Genomic DNA, 20,910 nt, shown 5'->3' on the forward strand with positions numbered 1-20,910 from the left:
TCTGAAATCAATAAAAATATTAAAAAAAATAATGGCTGGAACAGGAACATCCCTCTGTTCCCTCTCAACCATTCTTCTGCACTCAGTCCAATGTTTTCTGGAAACTTCTCACATGGCAAAAAGTCATAGAGCTAGATCACATTGGGTAGGTGTGAGAAGTAACCTAGACAACGAGAACGCAAAGCCCACCTCCCCTATGGCATTCCTCAACCTGTTTCTGACGTTTTTATTCTAATAGCCCCACCCTACACCCCATGAAACCCTAACCCACCCCCATTCTGTGCATTTGGTTATCTGTTGGGGTGCTTTGGCAGAGAGCACCCCGGCGACAATGACAGTGATGTGTTGGGACAGCAAGGCCCCTGCCAGGAAGACAAACGACAGCCAGCAGCAGCGGGTATGAAAATGACACAATTTATTCTGATGTTCGTGTGGGAATACCCACAGGCACAGAGAGTGGGGCGGGAGTCCCTGCTCCCTTCCCCGGCCTGGCGGGGCCGAGGGGAACTGGCGGAGACCTGGGAGGGACACAGTGGTTCTGGTGTTTGGTTGTGGTTTGTACTTAAAAGGAGCTACATTCGACTGGATGGTTTTCCTTCAAGGCCTGTCTTCCCGGACCTGGGAGCTCGGCCGGTGGTGCCCAGGACGAGGCTGAGGCTGTGTTAATTGCACTTGTTTGGTGCTGGGAGATGGTGCCCCTCTCTCTGTGGGCGTCCCCGACACCTAAGGTCCTCAGAGGTGGGTGTGGGTGGCGTGGGGGCTGCCATGGGAAAGGCCACTGGTGTGCTGAGGGCAGGATTGAGATGTAGGGAGCCGGGAACTGGGGCAGCTCTGACTTCCTGAGGTCACTGTGTGCCTGGCCACATGCCTGTTCTTCGGGAGACAAAGCCGGGATTCAGGCCGCCTGGCCATGAAGGGCCACGCCAAGGGTTTCATATAAAGGGCAGGCACCTGAGGAAAGGCCAAGTTCAGAGACCCCAAATCCAGGACAGGTTCTGTGGGAGGGTCATCTGGGTTATTCCTAACGGAGGGATGTTTGTCTAGAGGGGAGGTGAGTTCATTATCCTATATAATAAAAGGCTAATATGCAAATTGACCAAATGGCAGAACAACCCATTGATATGACGCACTCTGACCACCAGGGGGCAGATGCTCAATGCAGGAGCTGCCCCCTGGCGGTCACTGAGCTCCCACAGGGGGAGTGCTGCTCAGCCAGAAGCAGGGCTCACAGTAGGGCCTCTCCCACCTCCACAGCAGCCCCAAGTGCTCCGGACTGTGAGAGGGTGCAGGATGGGCTGAGGGGACCACCCCAGCCCCAGTGCGTGAATTCCGTGCACTGGGCCTCTAGTTTATAGATAAAAAGCTGTTTTCCTTTAACATCCATCTCAAGGTGGTTTTCAGTGGGACTGTATGAAAACCTCAATCTTTGCCCCAGCTGGAGTTGGTTAGAGTGTTGACCCACAGACCAAAGGGCTGCAGGTTCGATTCCCAGTCAAGAGCACGTACCTGAGTTGTAGGTTTGATCCCCAACCCCGTTAACTGTGTGTGTGGGAAGCAACCAATCTATGTTTCTCTCTGTCTCTCCACCTCCCTCCCTCCCTTTCACTCTCTCTAAAAAAATCAATGGGAAAAATATCCTCGGGTGAGTATTAACAAAAATATAAAAATAAACAGAAACTTGATCTTTTATGATATGTGAAACCTGGGGTGCAGACGTGGGGTCGGGAAACCCCGGCGGATGAGCAGACGTTTTGGATGCCCGGAGGGACAGAGGGACTGAGGAAGGGGGGAGCCAGGGCACGTCGTACCTCTCATGACACAGACACGGGCTCAGGAGGCATGCGAGGGAACTGAGGCTTGAAGCCCAGCAGAGGTGGGTCCTGTTTTGCCGACAGTCTGTCCTCTCCTGGGCGAGCAGGCTAGGGGCATTCGGGACAGGCCTGCGAAGGGCAGGCAGAGTCCCGGCCTCCAGGCAGATAAAGTGGGTTTCCCAGTTGCTCACAGCAAACAGAATCACATACAGGAGTTCAGGCCCAGCTCCCCGTGGGGCCCGGGGGCGGGCGCGTGGTGCACGGGCCACAGCTGCGGGCGTCTCAGAATCAGAGGACGCAGCCCCGGTGTCCAGAGCGGCACTGGGGCCAGAGGTCCCCACTGACAGCTGTGGAGGTCGCCGAGCGGCCAGGGTCCAAGTTCCGGGAAGGGCCCTCCGGTCCACGTGCCCCAGCACTCTCAGTGGCACATCCGGGCGGTCATTTCTTTCTGTTAAGAACAAGCAGGGCATCAGGGGCTGACACAGAGGTGCCGGTGTCACACACACACACACACACACACAGAAGCAGGGGTGTGGTCTCAGAGACTCGGGGCCTCACTTAAGGCCAAACCTCACAGAATGGGGGACAGACAGCAGCACGCCCCGGGCTCAGAGGCCAGGGGGTGTCTGGCTGCTCACCTCGGCCCCGTTGCTGAAAGCAGCAGGAGTGAGAGAACGGCTGGGCGTGCCAATAAAACGACTCACAAAACGCTTTTACTGGCCCAGCGCCCCCTCCCGGTCCCTCAGTCCCCCCTCACCAGCGGCTCCAGCTCCTTGGTGTCGATGAGCCCGAACTCCTTGACGAAGTAGTAGAAGTGCTTGTAGCAGGTGTTGACGTGCGCCTCGGAGCCCATCTGGGCGATGCGGTCGAAGTGGTGGATGTAGACGTGCACGAACACGCGGAACAGCCTGGACAGGATCTTCTTCACCACCTGCAGGAAGTTCTTGGGGAACGGCGTGCCTGGGGACAGCGAGGGCAGGGCGCTCAGGAAGCAGCCGCGGGCCCAGCGTGGCCTGAAACCACTGCCCCTGGACCGCGGGCGCGAACTAGCTGTGAGCTGGCGGCTCAGGGAGCCTGAGGCCCCGCGCTCGCTCAGACAGCTCATGTCCCGGTTCCTCCTGAAGTCAAGTGCTGACTCGGTGGGCGGCGTCTGTCCCCGGGAAGGAGCTCCTTTCTCCAGGACCCTCGGCTTCCTGATCCCCACCCTGGTCCTCTCAGCTCCAGCTCCAGGGAGCCCACTGAGATGCCACGAGAAACCCCCGGTTCTGCTGCCTGACTACGCCCGGGGATGGAGGACAGGCCTGGAGGTGAAGCCCGTGCTCAGGGCACCACCAGCCGCTCTGGCCCGCTGGTCCAGCCTCCCTGGGATGTGCTGGGTGCCACACATCCCTTTTGCCTTTGCCTAGTTCCTTTCCCAGAACCTAGACCAACATTTTATTCCCAACCACGTGTGCAGATTGTGGATCTGCTGTGTGCACTTCGGGATCTGGCCATGTGTATGTGTGTGTGTCTTCCTTCCTTCCTTCCTTCCTTTCTTTTCTCTCTCTCTCTCTCTCTCTTTCTTTTTTTAATATATTTTATTGATTTTTTTACAGAGAGGAAGGAAAAGGGAGAGAGTGCTAGAAATATCGATGAGAGAGAAACATCGGTCAGCTGCATCCTGCACACCTCCTCCTGGGGTTACGCCCGCAACTAAGGTACATGCCCTTGACCGGAATTGAAGCCAGGACCCTCAGTCCCCAGGCCGATGCTCTATCCTCTGAGCCAAACCAGTATGTTTTTCTAGTAACATTTATTTTTTTTAATAGAATGGGACAACCCCTAAAAACATTTTTTTTACCTTTAATATTTTCCACTTGGTATCTTTCTCTCCATCATAAGTAGTTTTTAAAAAATCCTCACCCGAGGATGTTTTTATTGATTTTTAGAGAGAGAGGCAGAGACAGACAGACAGACAGACACAGAGACATCACTGTGAGAGAGAAACACTGGCCGCTGCCTCCAGCACGCAGACCAGGGACGGAACCTGCAACCTTTTGGTGCACAGGGCGACACTCTAACCAAGCCACTGGCCAAGGCTTACATATGTTTTTATAAACAATTTCATGTACTTGTCGGAGCTTAACTGAATCCATGCACCATGTTGCAATTTCTCCTATTATTGTATTTACTTTTAAAAACCGTGGCGACGTTCACCCACCTTGAGCTTCCCTATCTGAGTCATTCTAGGCGACAGTTTGGTGCCTGAGGCACATCCATGCTGCTGTGCTGTGTGTCATGGGTTCCTCAGCTCCAGCCTGCTACCCCCCAAGACGTCCCATAGGCAAGACAGAAGCCACACGTTCAGGAGGTCCAACCAGTGCTATCAGGTAGGTGGCCTGGGGCCAGGACTGACAGACTGGCCCATCCTTTTTGTTTTTTAAATTGATTTGAGAAAGAGAGAGAGAAAGAGGAGAGAAGCACATGGTTTTGTTATTCCACTTATCTATGCATTCGCTCGCGGCCCTGACCGGAGATGTAACCACAACCTTGGTGGATCCGGACGATGCTCTAACCAGCTAAGCCAGGGACAGCTCAGCCCACCTCGAAGAGGGGCTCGGGGGCCAGCGAGGACACAGATGTGGCCAGCCATGGGAAGCTGCGGTGCACCAGACTCACACTGTGGCTATCGGGCCTGTGGATGGCTGAGTCATGGCCAGTGACATCCAGGGGAGCACAGGGTATCCATGTGCCGGAAGATACAGGGCCTGCAGCAGACTGGGACGTGAAGCTCTGACATGGGAGCCAGCACAGCTGCGCACCACCGTGGAAGGGCTGACCTGTGTCCAGTTATGGCAACTGGGAAAGAACAGGCTCTCTGTACACGGAAGGACCAGCTGGCTCTGTCCACGCCTCTGAATCTGAGCCAGATGACCTCCTCCATGTGAGGACTGATGGCTCTTGTGTTCCCTCGGAGAGGGGCTATCAGGAGTCAGCAAGGGTGACGCTGGGGAAGGGGAGTGATTAAGAGCAGCTCATCCTCGGAGTAGGGCTTAGAGATGGGCAGAGTGGCCTGGTTGGTTGAGCATCATCCTGTGCACCTAAAGGTTGTTGGTTTGATTCCCAGTCAGGGCACAGGCCAGGGTTTCTGGTGTTTGATTTCCAGTTGGAGCAGTATGGAAGGCAACTGGTCAATGTCTCTCTCTCTCCTCCCTTCCTCTCTCTAAACATGTCCTCAAGGATGAATAAAAATAATAAAAAAAGAAAGAAAAAAGAAAGAAAAAAAGAAATGTAATCTCCAGGACTGTATAGCCTAAGCATGCAACAGCATTTTCATGCAGGGGCTGAAATTTGGCCCACTGCCTGCTTTTGTAAATAAAGTTTTATTTAGAACACAGGCCCGCTATTTGTATACACAGTATCCATGACAGCTTTTGGGTTAGATGGCAGGTTTGAGAATTGAGACATAAACCTTCTGGGCCATAAAGGTGCAGAGATATACTGTGTGGTCCTTTTCTTTTCCATAGAGTTTTATGGTTTTATTAACACAAATACATTCTGTCTATTCATTTTCTTCGCTGGCCCTGGGAGTGGTGACTGATGGCCAGCGGGGCTGCACTTTCCGCAGTGGCTGTGTGGGTCTTTACGGGGGCCTGTGAGCATCTCAGCACAGTAAGACCTACTATATATCAGCAGCACTTGAAGCTCCTTGACACTGTGGACCAGAAATTTCCGAAAGCCACTGGGCAGCATGTGCTTTGTTTTCTTGTTGCTCCAATAGCCAGCGCTGGGCATCAAGATCCGGCCCTTGCCACGTACCTTGGTTGCGGGCACATCCCCATCGGGGGTTGTGCAGGAGGCAACTGGTCGATGTTTCTCTCTCATCGATGTTTCTAGCTCTCTATCCCTCTCCCTTCCTTTCTGTAAAAAATCAATAAAATATATTAAAAAAAGAAAAGAAAAAGATCTGGCCCTTGCATCTGCTGTGCACTCCATAGTCAATGCCTCTGGGTTTCCACCAGTTACACTAATTTTGACATTTTGGTCTGACAGGTGCTGGATGAACTTCTTGGTCCTTATTTATTTATTTATTTATATTAAATATATTTTATTGATTTTTTACAGAGAGGAAGAGAGAGGGATAGAGAGAGTTAGAAACATCGATGAGAGAGAGTCACCGATCAGCTGCCTCTTGCACACCCCCTACTGGGGATGTGCCCGCAACCAAGGTACATGCCCTTGACCGGAATCGAACCCGGGACCTTTCAGTCCGCAGACCGACCCTGTACCACTGAGCCAAACCGGTTTCAGCTCTTGGTCCTCATTTAAAAAGTATATCTATTTTTATTGATTTCAGAGAGGACGGGAGATGGAGGTCTTTGAAACGTCAACAATGAGAGAGGATCACTGATAGGCTGCTTCCTGCACACCCCTTACTGGGGATTAAGCTCGCCACCTGGCCATGTGCCCTGACCGGGAATTGAACTGTGACCTCCGGGTTCACAGCTCGAGGCTCGATCATCGGGCCACGCTGGCCGGGCCTCGGTCCTCGTTTTGACCATCTTAGATTTCACGAGGGGTCTGAGGGAAGCCATGATGCCCAGCAGGAGATGGCTGCCACCTCTGTAAGCAGTGCCAATCAACACTACCGTGTAGTCCTTTACGGGAAAAGTGTGCCACCCTAATCTAACATCAAAGAGCATGAGCTGGTGGCTTGGGGCTTAAGTGGTGCACAGATGTCATGGCACAGGTATGGAGACGGGGAGAAAATCTGGACCCGTCCTTTCTTTGCTCAGCCATAAATCTAACCCAGGGAGACCCGACAGACTCTGAGTCTCAGACGTACCACCAACAAGAAGCAGAGACGCTGCTGTCGGTGCAAAGCATTTTATTCCACTGGCCTGGCTGGGGGGTCAAAACAGGCTGAAGCCTGGGGTTTGCCAACAGGGCAGGAAGATGTGGCCTGGGACAGACAGGCTCCCAAGGAAAGCAGCAGTGAACCAGACCCCGTGATGTGGTCATGTGGCGGCGGCTGGGCCCACAGAGGGCCAGTCTGGTGGCGTGGCCTCGGACCCTTGTCGGCAGCCATGAGGCATCTGCCAAACTCGTTTTTTTGTTTTTGTTTTAAAATATATTTTATTGATTTTTTTTTACAGAGAGGAAGGGAGAGAGATAGAGAGTTAGAAACATCGATGAGAGAGAAACATTGATCAGCTGCCTCCTGCACACCCCCTACTGGGGATGTGCCTGCACTCAAGGCACATGCCTTTGACTGGAATCGAACCTGGGACCTTTCAGTCCGCAGGCTGACGCTCTATCCACTGAGCCAAACAGGTTTCAGCCCAAATTCGCTTTTAAAAAAAATATATTTTTAAATTGATTTCAGAGAGGAAGGGAGAGGGAGAGAGAGAGAAACATCAATGATGAGAGAGAATCATTGATCGGCTGCTTCCTGCAGCTTTCTACTAGGGATCAAGCCCACAATCTGGGCATGCGCCCTTGACTGGAACTGAACCTGGGACCCTTCAGTCTGCAAGCCGATATTTTATCCACTGAGCCAAACAGGGTAGAGCTGCCAAGTTCATTTTCTCTCAATTGGCCATCAGTTTCCTCTTTGGTAAAACTGCTAGAATCATCATTCCACAGGCGAGGCACTGACTAGAGGACTCAGGGTCTAAGTTCTAGGATGAGGACCATAAGGAGCTGTCAGACTTGAGGGGGACGCGGGAGGCGGTGAGTGAGAACACAAGCTTGTGCAGACACGGACTCCAGGGCCAGAGCACAGACTCAGTGGCCTGATGGGTGGGTGGGGGCACCTGTGAATCCCTGTTTTGGGAAAGAATCTATTCTGAGTCGGTCTTTTCTCTGATGGGCCTCTGAGAGCCCCCTGACAGTGGCAGGCCCGTTCCCCGTACAGAGGGTGAGTAAGGTCCAGAGGGGTGAGAAACTTGACCCCGTCAGCGACCAAGGGCTGGTTCCCGAAAACTGTTCGCCGTTTTCCATGGTGCTGAGTTGATGCCAATGGTGACAGTGAGAAGGGCCTATATGTGGGTTTCTGAGGGCTGTTGTAACAAATTATCACCAACCTAGTGCTTAAAATAACTCCTGTGTGCTCCCTCATCGTCCTGGAGAACAGAGGTCTCGTGTCAGTTTCATGGGGCTGATGTCAGGTGCGGGCAGGGTTGCCTCCTTTAGGAAGGTCCAGGGAGGGTCCATTTGCTGCCTTTTCTGGAAGCTGCTGACATTCCTGGGCTTATGATCATGTCTTCCTTCTCCTGTGACCACATCACCTTCTCTTCTGTGTGTCTAATGGCCCTCTGCCTTCTTTTATAGGGACCCTTCTGATGAAATTAGGGCCCAGAACCATCTCAAGAACCTTAACATGAAGCAAACCATGGCCGATCCACATACTGGAATAGCACTCAGTCAGAAAAGGAGTGAAGCACTGACACTTGCTGCAACGTGGCTGAACAATGAAAACATGACGCTCAGTGAGAGAAGCCAGACACAAAGGCCACACAGTGTGTGATTCCATTTATGTGGGATGTCCACAGGGGACAGGAAGTGGACTGGTGGTTACGGGGCTGGGACAGAGGGATGGGGTGACTGCTCATGGGGATAGGGGATGTTTTGGGGTTACTGATATGTCCTGGAATTAGAATGTATGGTTGCATAACCCTGTGAATGTACTGTACTAAATGGCACTGAACTTACACTTTAAATGGGTGGATTTCATGGTTTATGAATTCTATCTCAGTGAACTGTTATTAAAAACACCCCCCTCCCGCCTCGGCCTCGGCCCAGGCCGCCCACTCACCAACGTTGGTGGGAAAGATGTCCTCGTTGTTGATCTGCACCTCGATCCAGTCCATGAGCAGGTCCATGTACCGCGGGGCGGACAGCGCCGTGGGCTTGCGGAACTTGTGCTCGTCCTGCCAGCGGTACTCGTACTTGGGGCCTCCCGACATGACGGGGCAGGACTGCTCGGTGCAGCCGTCGCTGATGGTGCCGTAGATGAGGTTGACGCGGTTGAAGAAGTCCACCACGTGCACCGCCACCCAGTCGTTGAGCTCCTCGCCGGAGGGCAGCTGCACCGCCAGCTTCAGGTCCAGCCCCGCGTTCAGCGAGGCCTGTGCCTTCTTGTGCAGCTCAAACCGCTGGGTGCCTGGCTCGAACTTGCGCTTGGGGCGGAAGGTCTTGTCCTTGTTGAAGACCTGCTTCAGGAAGGGGTTGGACATTGTGGTCCTCGCTGCACACTCCTGGTGTCGGCCACCAACCCAGAGGCGACTGGAAATTCACCGGCTCCCAGGTCTTCCCCGAGATCTGAAACGCAGACAGAGAATTATCACCTGATCCTGGAAACCCTGTTCTGGAAGCATGAGGGGCCACACGGGGGGTTTTCCCAGGACTTGTGGTTTGAGTTCTACGGCTCCTCAGTAAAGAGAAGTGCCCCAGGTGTGTCCCCACTGTCTCAGAGCAGGAAGTGCTGAGTCAAGGCCTCTGAGGATTCAGCCAGGCTGCATCCTCCTCTGGCCAGCACCCAGCGCTCTCTAAAGTGGGAGAGGGTGTGTAAACCTCCACAGCGGCTCAGGGTGACCGTAACGGGCTAAGTGGTGGCCTCTGTACAGAGATGTCCACTCCCCCAGGACCTGGGATTGGGACCCTATTTGGAAAAAAGCCCCATTCACATATGTGATTAGGTTAAGGATCTTGGAATACGCTCGACCTGGATCATCTGGGAAGGCCTTATGATGAGGGACCTTACAGGAGGAAACACACAGACACACAGGGAGAAGTCCATGTAACGGTGGAGGCAGAGATGGGGTGACGTGTCTATAGGCCAAGGGACAGCAGGGGTCACCGACACTGCCAGAGCCAAGGGAGGAGCCTGGAACAGTCACCCCTTTGAGCCTCAGAGGGGACCAGCTCACTCTGACACCCTCCAAGGCTGAGGGAAAAAATCCTGTTGCTTCTCTGTGTCTAAACCTCAGCATTAGATTAGCGCCCACCTCAATCCAGAGGGAACTCCTGTTATCATTTTGATGATATCTGCAAAGACCCCACTTCCAACAGGTGGACATGAGTTTGGGGGACACACTGTTCACCCCAGAATACCTCCTGAGAAGGTGGACCAGCTTGTCTGGGACTTGCCTGTGCCTACATGGGCACAGGCCATGTTTGGGGGGGCAGAGCCTTGATCTGGGGGCTGCAGCCGGCGTCCCCTGCCGAAGGCTCAGTCTCCTACCCAGGCACCCTCTCCTGGCTTTGCTCCGTCTCCCCTCTGTTACGGGGGAGAGTAACAAGCTCCACTCGGAGGTGAGGGGATGGAATGAACATGAAGCCAAAGGCCCTGCTCACTCAGGCTGCAGCCACTGCATCACCCCAATATGGCCTCCACTCTGCCATGAGGACGGCGCCAGCCAACCTGCAGCCTCCTTGTCTCCATCTGCAGGCCCAGCTGGGCCCCCCTCCTGGGAGTGTGCGTGTGGAGGAAGCAAGGAGGGGGGGTGCCCATAGGGCTGGTGGGTGGGGGGTCTTGGGGAGTTCACCAAAGAGAGGTAATAAATAATAATTTATAATGTTATTATAAACGCCCCCCTTTCTTTGCTTCCATTGTGGTGGGAACAAAAAAGGGGCAACAGAGCAGAACTGACAGCCTGGGGCCGTCCGGCAGGCCTGGCGGGCTCAGTGCCAACAGTAACCATAGAAGACCATCTGATCCGCCCCCCCAACCCCCCCGGCAGGCTGTGGGGGGCGGTCACGTCCCGGGCCGGGGTTTCCTTAGCCAAGGCCAGTCTTTACGTTCAGTGAGCCCTGCCCACTGCCCCGTGCATCTAGCTAACACCTTTGAAAGGTCAGAGCCATCTCTGTTCCAGACCCCAGGAGGGCAACCACCCCCCAGAGTGTACTCCTGGCTGTCCACACACCATCCCTGTTCACAGCTGTCAACCTCCCTGCACCCCCAACGTAAAAGAAGCACGTGTCTCATTTTACCTTGTACCCCATCCTAGGATTTCCCACTTAGCGTTCTCCTTAATCTCCCACCAACAATTTCACCTACCCGTCCTTCCTGTCCTCCTTTGATTCCAATGCATCAAAAGAACTGCAAACTGCATTCTCCGGAGCATTGTCTCGATCCCTGGAAAACTAGCTTCTAGGCATGTCCTCAGTTTGGCTCAAAAAACCTCTGAAAATTTCTTACAAGATCCTTCTATAGCCTGGATGTTCTCTTGTGGGTGTTCATTTCTGTGACATGTGGCCAGCTGGGTTTGTCAGGTGGCCCACCCTCAGGGCTCAGCACACCAGGTAGCAAATGACCTCAAACTAAGGGGACTGGACCTCACATCCTCTACAGGGACCCAGGACAGCCCCAGGAGTAAGATCCAGGGAGCTAGCACTGCCAAGGCCAGGCTCAGCCAAAGGGAAGTCACGTCCACTCCGAACACAGCACCAGCTCAGTGCAGCAGGGTGCAGGCCAAAGTCAGGGCTGGTCCTTCCCGGGCCCTGAGAGTGAGCTGGTACTTACACACTGTGTCCCTGGGGCCAAGGTGACGTGACTCAGATGACAAGATGGCTTAAGGGTGAGGATTTCAGAAAGTTGAGTCATGGCTCAGGCCACATCCTGGAGGCCAGACAGCCTCCTCCAGGCTCGGCCCTGCCCATCTCGGGCCCAGGAAGTCTCTGAGGGCAGAGGGTTCCTGGCCTTGGTCTTCAAGAGATTTCTCCAGAACCACCGCCAACTCCAGCCTCTCCCATTGCGGGGGTCAGAGGGAACAGGGCAGAGGCTGCCAGCACCACCCTTACGTACTCCACGCACTCAACCAAGACTTAATGCAGAAGGCCAGGCTCTGTCTTCCAGAAGCCTTCAGTTTAACACCAGATACTGGATATATAATAAAAAACTCCTGGACCAGTATTCTCACCCGGCTCATCCTGCCCCTAGAGGACCCTGAGCAATACCTGAGGACATCTGTGGTTGTCACACTGGGGGTGCTCCTGGCATTGAGTGGGGAGGGGCCAGGGATGCAGTGCCTAGATGGTCCCCGGCAGAGTGACTGGCCCCAGTGCCAAGGGTGGGGGTGGGGAGTACTGGGGGGGGGAAGAGACCCTGGTTTAGGTCATTTCACGTAATTGGTGAAATCTGGCCCTAACATTTGGCCTGAACCATGTAAAGCACAGAAGCTGACAACAGGGCAGAGGACAGGAGACACCCCAGTGCAAAGGGAAGTAAACTACCCCACGTGAGGACGGCTGTGATCAACGAGGACATCCAGCCCAGCCGGTGCTGCTCAGTGAGTGCACGTCAACCTGTGAACCGGGAGGTCACGGTTCGATTCCCGGTCAGGGCACATACCCAGATTGTGGGCTCAATCCCCAGAGTGGGGTGTGTAGGAGACAACTGATCAATGATTTTCATCATTGATGTTTCTATCTCTCCCTCTTCCTTCCCCTCTGAAATCAATAAAAATATATTAAAAAACAAAACAAAACAAACAAACAAAAAAACCAGTCCCGGCTGGAGCGTCAATCTTTATACCAAAAAGGTTGTGGGTTCGATTCCCATTCAGAGCACATATGTAGGTTGCGGGTTCGCTCCCTGGAAAGGGTACAAATGGGCAATGTCTGGGGACATCTGTGGTTATCACAACTGGGGGTTACACAAGTGGATGGGGGGTGGCTCCCCACATTAGAAGATACTGACTCAGTACGACAAGCTACTAAGTCAGTGTTTCAGGCCATGCAGCTGGTAGAAGGAGGAGCCTGAGCTCGAACCCTGAACCATGCGGGTGAAGTTATGGTTCTTTTTGCTGAGACACATGTCTCATAACTCACCACTTATCCATCATCCCAGCTTCCACTTGCTTTATCCCAAATCCAGTGCCAGGCACCCTCGAGGCTGCTCTCTCCCTCTAAAATGCCAGCACGGAGTGCAGACCAGCACTCATCCCTGGTTTAGGTGAGTGGGCACAGCCCTGTGGGTACAGGGCCTGGGGGGTGGGAAGGTGGTACCTCCAATGAGGGAAATGGGCAGCCATAAACACTCCACCTGCCCACTTCTCTCCCACCAGAGAACAGGAGGGGGCCAGTCTCAGGCACCTCCAGGAAGCCCTGATTAAGAGGCCACCTCACTGACCCTTGTCTCAGAGATTAGCTGCACCCCTCAGGGCTGGACATCCTAGGATCCTCCATGCCATGGGCGTGTACACTGGGCACGCCAGGTGGGGGCCCTGCAGACCACCTCTCACCGCTAATGCCCAGGTGGCTTGAACACCTGCCCGGTAATGAGTCTGCAAACCAAGTTGCTCTCAGGCCACTCTGGGGCGAGTCAAGGTACAGAAACCCCTGTGAGCCAAAAAAGCCAGGCACCCTCCTGTGCCCACTGCCTGCTGGCACCACAGGGACACTTCCTCATTCCTCATCCGCGGTCTTATTTCAGCCTCTCACACCCCCCCACTTGGTAATGAGAAGGCAAACTGGAGTGCCACACCCCTCACCCAGCAGAGAGGGGCTGGCCGGCCAGGCCCCGAGCCCCGAGCCCCGAGCTGCCTCTACTCCAGGTTCCTGTTTCTCCTGCGGCAAACCTTCTGCCCTGATGGAAGTCCCAACACAAAGAAATCTGCACCAGGCCCGGTCGCTGCCTTCTATTTGGGGGCCTCCTGGGTGATGGCTTTGGGAGCTTAACCACGGACGTCACTTGGGGACGTGAGGCCTGGGAACACAGGAGCCTTAGGGGCATCGACAGGACCACGGAGAACAGCCGCTGCCCGCTGCCTCGCCAAGCCTCAGGGAGGTGGTGGCCTCACTGCCCCCGCCCCGCCCCATGACGGCCACCTTGTCTTCTTCCACATCCCGCCATGCCATTGCACAGACCGTTCTGGAGGATGGGGCAGGGCAGCGAAAGGGGCTTGCAAGGCTCCTGCTCGCCTTTCTGACTTTTCTCAGAAGGTGGGAGGATTTATTTTTAAGTGGAAGCAATGATTTTCTCTTTTTTTTTTTTTTTTAATATATTTTATTGATTTTTTTACAGAGAGGAAAGGAGAGAGATAGAGAGCTAGAAATGTCGATGAGAGAGAAACATCGACCAGCTGCCTCTTGCACACCCCCCACCGGGGATGTGCCCGCAACCAATGTACATGCCCCTGACAGGAATCGAACCTGGGACCTTTCAGTCCGCAGACCGACGCTCTACCGCTGAGACAAACCGGTTTCGGCAGGAAGCAATGATTTTCTGAAAAAGTTCCTGGATGGGCAGAGTTCCCATTAAAGAAAAACAACTTTGTATCAGAAACACACATTCCAGCCGAGACTGGTTTGGCTCAATGGATGGAGCGTCGGCTTGGGGACTGAAGGGACCCGGGTTCGATTCCGGTCAAGGGCATGTGCCTTGGTTGCGGGCATATCCCCGGTGGGGGGTGTGCAAGAGGCAGCTGATCGATGACTCTCTCATGGATGTTTCTGGCTTTCTATCTCTCTCCCGTCCTCTCTGTACAAAATCAATAAAATATATTTAAAAAAAAGAAACACACATTCCAGGCCTGAAGGGTGGCCAGCTGTGACCCAGTGCACATTGCTGCCCGTTACCATCGTGGGCCTTCTCTCTGGTATTTTTAGAAGCCCTCCAAGGGTGCGGGCGAGGGGAGGGGTGGGGAGAACCGTCTCGGAATTCAATGCTCAGGGCTCTCCTGGCTCCCTGGTTCTTCCACAGATGTGTAGGTACCTAGAAGCTTCTCGAGTGACACAAGGTAAGATGACAAAATCCCCTACTCCATACACCCCCACCCCCACTTTATTTCCTGTAAACAAAACAGTTCCTCCAAGCAACGGCCTTGCCTCATGAGGTGCAGCAAAGCCCGGCCCATCACCACTTCCTTCCGGTGCCTGCACATCCTGCCTCAGCTGCTGACAGTGCCACCACCTCAGGGACACTGCCCTGACCTGGTGGTGGGGGTGGGATTGGAGGGACAGACCCCAATCTGGGCGGTCAGACCCCAGGTTCAGGCCCGCAGCCCAAGTGTTTAGCTGGAAGATGCCTGCGGCCCAGGGTCTGTTCCCTGACAGAAGCCAGTGCCCAGCACAGTCTTCTACAATCCTAATGTTCATTTTTATTTTTTATTTTTTAAAATTTATTTTATAGAGGGAGGAAAGGAGAGGGGCAGAAATAGAAACATCGACTGGCCCGACCAGCATGGCTCAGTGGTTGACTGGCGACCTATGAAGCAGGTCACGGTTCGATTCCCAAGCAGGGCACATACCTGGACTGCGGGCTGCAGCTAGTCAATGATTTTCTCTCATCACTGATGTTTCTCTCTCTCTCCTCCTCTTCCTTCCTCTGTGAAGAAAGAAAAGAAAAGAAAAGAAAAGAAAAGAAAAGAAAAGAAAAGAAAAGAAAAGAAAAGAAAAGAAAGAAAGATTGATTGGCTGTCTCCTGCACATCCCCGAGCCCGCAATCCAGGCATGTGCCCTGACCGGGAATTGAACCAGCAATCTCTTGATTCCTGGGTTGATGTTCAACCACTGAGCCACATGAGCTGGGCAATATTCATTTTTAAATATCACCACAGCTCCCTGTGCAGCAAGGTGCCCAGGGTACTTGCTGAGACTGGTTTCGGGCCTCCTCCTGCATGGGCAGAGGATTTGCATTTTGTTGGCCTTTTGTGTTCAGGTCTTGGTTTTGTGGGTGATGTTCTCCAACACGTACTGTACAAAGGCAGGAAGTAAGGTTTGAGGGGGCCGCTCCAAGCAGGTGCTGTTGAATGGTTCTGTAGATTCCAGTCCCATTGAGATATAATTCACATCCCGTAAATTCCCCCCTTTTATTTTTATTCGTGACTCAGACCCTTTATTTACTTATTTTTAATATTTTCCTATTGATTTCAGAGGAAGGAAGAGGGAGAGAGAGATAGAAACATCAATGATGAGAGAGAATCATTGATCGGCTGCCTCCTGCATGCCCCACAATGGGGATCGAGCCCACACACAGGCATATGCCCTTGACTGGAATCGAACCCAGGACCCTTCAACCACTGCGCCAAACCAGCTAGGGCCAATTCCAATCTTTTAAAGTATACAAGTTAATGTATGGTTTTAGTAAACTCACAGAGCATGCAACCATCCCCAATTCCATAACATTCCCACCCCCCAAAAGACACTGTGCCCATCAGCAGTCACTCCCACTCCATTAAGAATTGAATCATGTCCCCCCAAAAGACATGTTCAAATCCTGATCCCTGGTGACTACGAACGAAACCTTGTTTGGAAATGGGGTCTTGCAGGTGTAATCGGTTAAGGTGAGGTCACACTAGAGCAGAGTGACCCTAATGCAAGGAGACATGTTCTTATAAGAAGAGGGAGATTTGGACACAGACACACAGAGACGATGGTCATGTGACGACAGAGGCAGACACAGGTGACACAAGCCCAGAGCAGCTGGAAGAGGCAGAAGGGACCCCTCCCAGGGCCGAGAGCTAATAACTCACAGCGCACGGAGGTGGGTGTCCCTACATCCCAGCCTTTCCATCAAGACACAGAGGGCTTATAGAAGAATTAAACAGGAATAAATGAATAAATATGAATAAATAAATAAATAAATAAATAAATAAAAAGACAGAGAGGGGTGTGGTGTGTGCATGGACCAGCTCTCTCTGCTTCCGTTTCCCATGGGGCAAATACAGATATATTGTTTGACAAAACCATGTCACCTGGGGGACAGAGAGGAAGGGGAGAAAGGTCAGGGGTCATTGATGTGTCCACCTAGGAGCCACACCTCTTTCGATGTACCGTCACCGACCAGAGGCATGTCAGGGAGGGCAGGACATGGGAAACAGGTCCCCTGACGCCCATCCACACTTATGCCCATCACTGGCTGCTCACACAACCCCCTCCCCCCCACCCTTTTAAAATAATTCTTTATTGTTGACCTCACTTCATTTTCACAGCGGGATCCCCAGATATGGACTTGACTGTGCACTGACCCCAGAGAAAGGGGGCTATGGAGGGAAGGAGTCACAGCTCTGAGCTGTCCACTGAGGGCCAGGCCCATCCCCTCAAGGGTTTCACTCTCTCTCCGGGAGGGGGAGGAGTGGGGAGGGGGAGAGGTGTCTGTAAAGAGCTCCCAGCAAGTCAGCTAGCTGTGGTCTCACCCAGGGTGGTCCTGCCCTCAGGGGACCCCAGGAAATGTCTGGGGACATCTATGTTAGTCACACTGTGGGTGCTCCTGGCCGTGAGTGGGTAGGGACCAGGGGTGTTGCTCAGCACCCTGCAGTGCCCAGGACGGCCCCGCGCAGAGTGCCCACCTCGAATGTCTAACTTGGGACTCGGCCGCAGGAGTGACCTTGCCTTTCCCAGAATCCAGTTTCTGAAGCCAGATTCCCCTTTTCTGCTTTAACTGTCTGAACTTCGTAATTCCAGGAAATCAGAAACAGCTCACCAGCTGGGGCACGTCCGGAACTTCCCAGAGTGAAAACCCAGCTTCCTAGCGCTGCTGGGGATTTTGTTAAACCTCCATTTTATGAGGCTTTGGGGATGCGAGAACAACTCTCAAAAGATAATTAATGGCTGGCTTTTCCTTGAACGTAAGAGCTCAGCCTCGGAGCAGGAGCATTCCCACAGAAGCAACAGCCTGGCTGAAACTTGTCAGAATGTGAAATGTCTAAAAGTTCAGGAATCCCCTGGGGCCTAAAACACAGCTTTTGCTGAGAGAGAGAAAGAGAGAGGGGGTGGGGGAGAGAACACTTATACGTCAGATGATCACAGTAACTTGAGATGCCTGGGACGAGGAGAACTTTGAGCTTTGCTTTGTAGGAGATGCAAAGATGATAAAGACACGTTCTTCTCTCCTTTAGGGAGGTTCCAACAAAAAGAAACTATCACCATGAAAGACGTGAGGAACTGCAAATGCACATGACTAAGAGAAAGAATACAGTCTGAGAAGGTGACATTGCGATTCCAACTCTAGGACATTCTGGAAAAGGCAGAACTACACAGACATTAAAAGGTCTAGTGGGGGCCAGGGGTTGAGGGAGGGCGGGATGAATGGGGGGGGGACATAGAGGATTTTTAAGGCAGTGCCATACTCTGACACTGTCATGGTGGACACATGTCACTATACATTTGTCCCAACCAAAGAACGTACCACACAGAGTGAACTTCTGTCACCATGGACGTGGAGTAACAGTGGTGTTGGTGTAGGTTCTGTAACAAACACCTTCTCTGGGCAGGAAGGTTGACAGTGAGAGGCTGTGCCTGTGTGAGGGTACAGGGAATGGGAAATCTCTGTGCCTTCTGCTCAGTTATGCCATGAGGCCAAAACTGCTCTAAAAGTCTACTAAGCCTTAGCCGGTGTGGCTCAGTGGTTAGAGCGCCAGTCCTCGGGGTCTCCCGTTCGATTCTGATCACGGGCAGGTACCTCGGTTTGCAGGCTCCATCCCTGGCCCCAGTTGGGGTGGGAGGCAACCAATCAATGTGTCTCTCTCATATTGATGTTTCTCTTTGTCTCTCCCCCTTCCTTCCACTCTCTCTTAAAAAAAAAAATCAATGGAAAAAAATCCTTGGGTGAGGATTAACTAACTAACTAAATAAAACTATTAGAAAAATTATAGCTAACACTAATCCACCAATTAAAAAACACCTAGCATTTGGCTAAGTCCTTTAAGTAGTTCACCCCTGTGAAGAAGTTACTAACCACAAACAGGAAGCAAAAAACCACAAAGTCTAGGAAGGCCAGAGTTGAACATATATTTGCAGAAAGAATAATCACCATGGAAGGCACCAGAAATATAATACACACCCATGGTTAATATAAAAATTTTAGTAGCTACATTGAAAAGAAAATGAAAAGAAAAAGGTAAAACCATTAGTCATAATATACGTATTCTATTTAACACAAGGGTAACATAGTATCATTTCAACACCAAAGGAATATAGAAAATATCTATTAAGGAGATATTCTGCCGTTTAAAAACATAGGAGCCCCTGTGACCTGGTGGTCATTTTGCACATATAGCAGGTCCTAGTTTAATACAGCCATGTTTGGAGGGCTCACTAGCTGCCCATGGCCAGTGGCTGCTGCCCTGGACAGATCAGCTCCAGAGGGCGTTTTTGTTAATTATGACCCTAGGATATTTTTTCCATTGATTTTTGGAGAAAGTCGGGGAGAGAGAGAGAGAGAGAGAGAGAGAGAAACATCCATTACCTTCTCCCCCACATGCCCTGATCAACCTGGGGTTCGAACCAGTAACCCAGGTATGTGCCCTTAACTGAAAATTGAACCTTCCACCCTTCGGTTCCCAGCTGATGCTCTAACCATTGAACACATTGGCCAGGGCTCCAGAGGGTTTTTAAGGAGAGGAAAATCCAATTGTCAGAAGAAAGGAGCAATGGGACAGGTGCTAAGCTGGGTGTCGATTTGGCCCAGGGAGGAAAAACAGTTATCGGAGCAGGATCTGGGGTGAAGACACAAAGGGTACCTTTTGGGAGGGAAGAGGGAAGAGGGAAGCAGGGGGCCCTGGGGCAAGGGCAGCCAGGACTTGCACTTGCTGTGTCTCTCTCACATCGATGTTTCTATCTCTCTCTTTCTCTCTTCCTCTCTTCCACTCTCTCTAAAAATCAATGGGAAAAATATCCTCAGATGAGGATTAACAGGAGGGAAAAAGGTCACTCATTTAAAAAAAATTTTTTTTTAAATTAATCTCAGAGAAGAAGGGAGAGGGAGAGATAGAAACATCCATGATGAGAGAGAATCATTGATCACCTGCCTCCTGCAAGTCCCCCACTGGGGATTGAGCCCACAACCTAGGCATGTGCCCTTGACTGGAATCAAACCCGGGATCCTTCAGTCCGCAGGCCGATGCTCTATCCACTGAGCCAAACCAGCTAGGGCGGTCACTCATTTTTTAAGATGTCAAAGAGCAGAGAACAGGGGCTCAGGGCTTTGGAGCCTGCAGCCCAGTGGCATCCCTCAGCCCTGAGTCTGTAAAATGGGCTTATAAGCACCCCCTTCACATTGGGTGAGGGAAGGATGAGAAAGCAGCTGCCCAGAGGCCACGTGTAACACCCGCATGTCCAAAACCGGATCGTGCAGACAGGCCTTGGGCTGTGAAATATGCACGTACATCATACTCAGCATCTACCTTCGTGCTTTCTATGTGTGCAGCGCATCGTATACCCATTAAACCTCAAATGACCACAAGAATCTTACCCTGAAATTGACCCTGGCTCTCTGGGTGGTAGGTCACCCATGCTTCATTTTCTGCTTTGTGATTTTTCTGTATTTTCCAACCACGCCCCTCTTCCCCTCTCAGTGACATCTCATAAAATACGTGGTTGTTCCCAACACATGCCAGCCCACCGGCCAGTGCAGAGCCGGGGCTGCGAAGCCCAGGTCCCCGCGACGGGCAGTGCGGCCACCGCCCACGCCTCGCGCCCGGCCCCTGCCCGGCGCTCAGGGACCCGGGACCAGGAAGCGAGAAGCTCGCTCCCAAGAAGCCCACTCCCCGAGGTTCAGGAGCCCTGAAATCCTGCGGAACCGACCCAAACCAGCGGCGGGGACCTCGCCATAGCAAGTGACACGGATTGACCCCACACTGACAGTTGTAGCCCCGAATCCGACCGAGGAACCGCGACTACTCCCTTCCCGCCGCCCGCGCCGGCCCCTCCGGAGGGACCCGAACTCCCGCCGCCCGCGTTCCCCCGCCGCTTGGGGGTCTTCGGGGGTCCGCCGCCCGCGCTCCCCCTCCGAGGACTCACCTGCCGCCTCACGCCGACCTGCGGGCTGCGCTGGCCTCCGTCCTCGGCCTCCCGTCCCCGGCCGCCCGCTGGTTCGGACCTCGCCTCCCGCCGAGGAGGAACTCCGCGCAGAGCCTGCCCGGCCCCGCCCGGCCGGGCCCACTTCCGCTGCAGACTGAGGCCTCCCCGGAAGCGGAGCCGGTGGGCCGAGGTATCCACCGGGCGGGGGCGCATCCCGACCTCGCGCTCTATGTTGCCTGGCAACCGAAGCCGCGATGCCATTGGTGAGTGTTGAGGCCTGTGGGCGGAGCTTCCGCTGCGCTGGGAATGCGGATCGGGGCCTGGAGCAGGGCAGGTCCTGGAGCGAGAAGCTAGCGCCGATTGTGTGCGCTCACAT

At 53.1% G+C, this 20,910-nt stretch overlaps 1 protein-coding gene across 1 annotated transcript; it reads right to left on the reverse strand.

Annotated features, from left to right (window-relative positions):
• Window positions 1-1,587: 1,587 nt before the first annotated feature.
• Window positions 1,588-20,701, reverse strand: MOB3A (MOB kinase activator 3A). The gene is made up of 4 exons (XM_036424182.2): window positions 20,535-20,701; window positions 8,608-9,113; window positions 2,569-2,771; window positions 1,588-2,259 (listed from the first exon to the last, which is right to left on the reverse strand). Exons 2-4 carry the CDS (start codon window positions 9,026-9,028, stop codon window positions 2,230-2,232), a joined length of 654 nt encoding a protein of 217 aa, XP_036280075.1. The 5' UTR covers window positions 9,029-9,113; window positions 20,535-20,701; the 3' UTR covers window positions 1,588-2,229.
• Between the last annotated feature and the right edge of the window lie 209 nt (window positions 20,702-20,910).

Source organism: Pipistrellus kuhlii, unplaced genomic scaffold, assembly GCF_014108245.1.
Source record: "Pipistrellus kuhlii isolate mPipKuh1 unplaced genomic scaffold, mPipKuh1.p scaffold_m20_p_8, whole genome shotgun sequence".
In the NCBI taxonomy this organism is placed as follows: Eukaryota; Metazoa; Chordata; class Mammalia; order Chiroptera; family Vespertilionidae; genus Pipistrellus; species Pipistrellus kuhlii.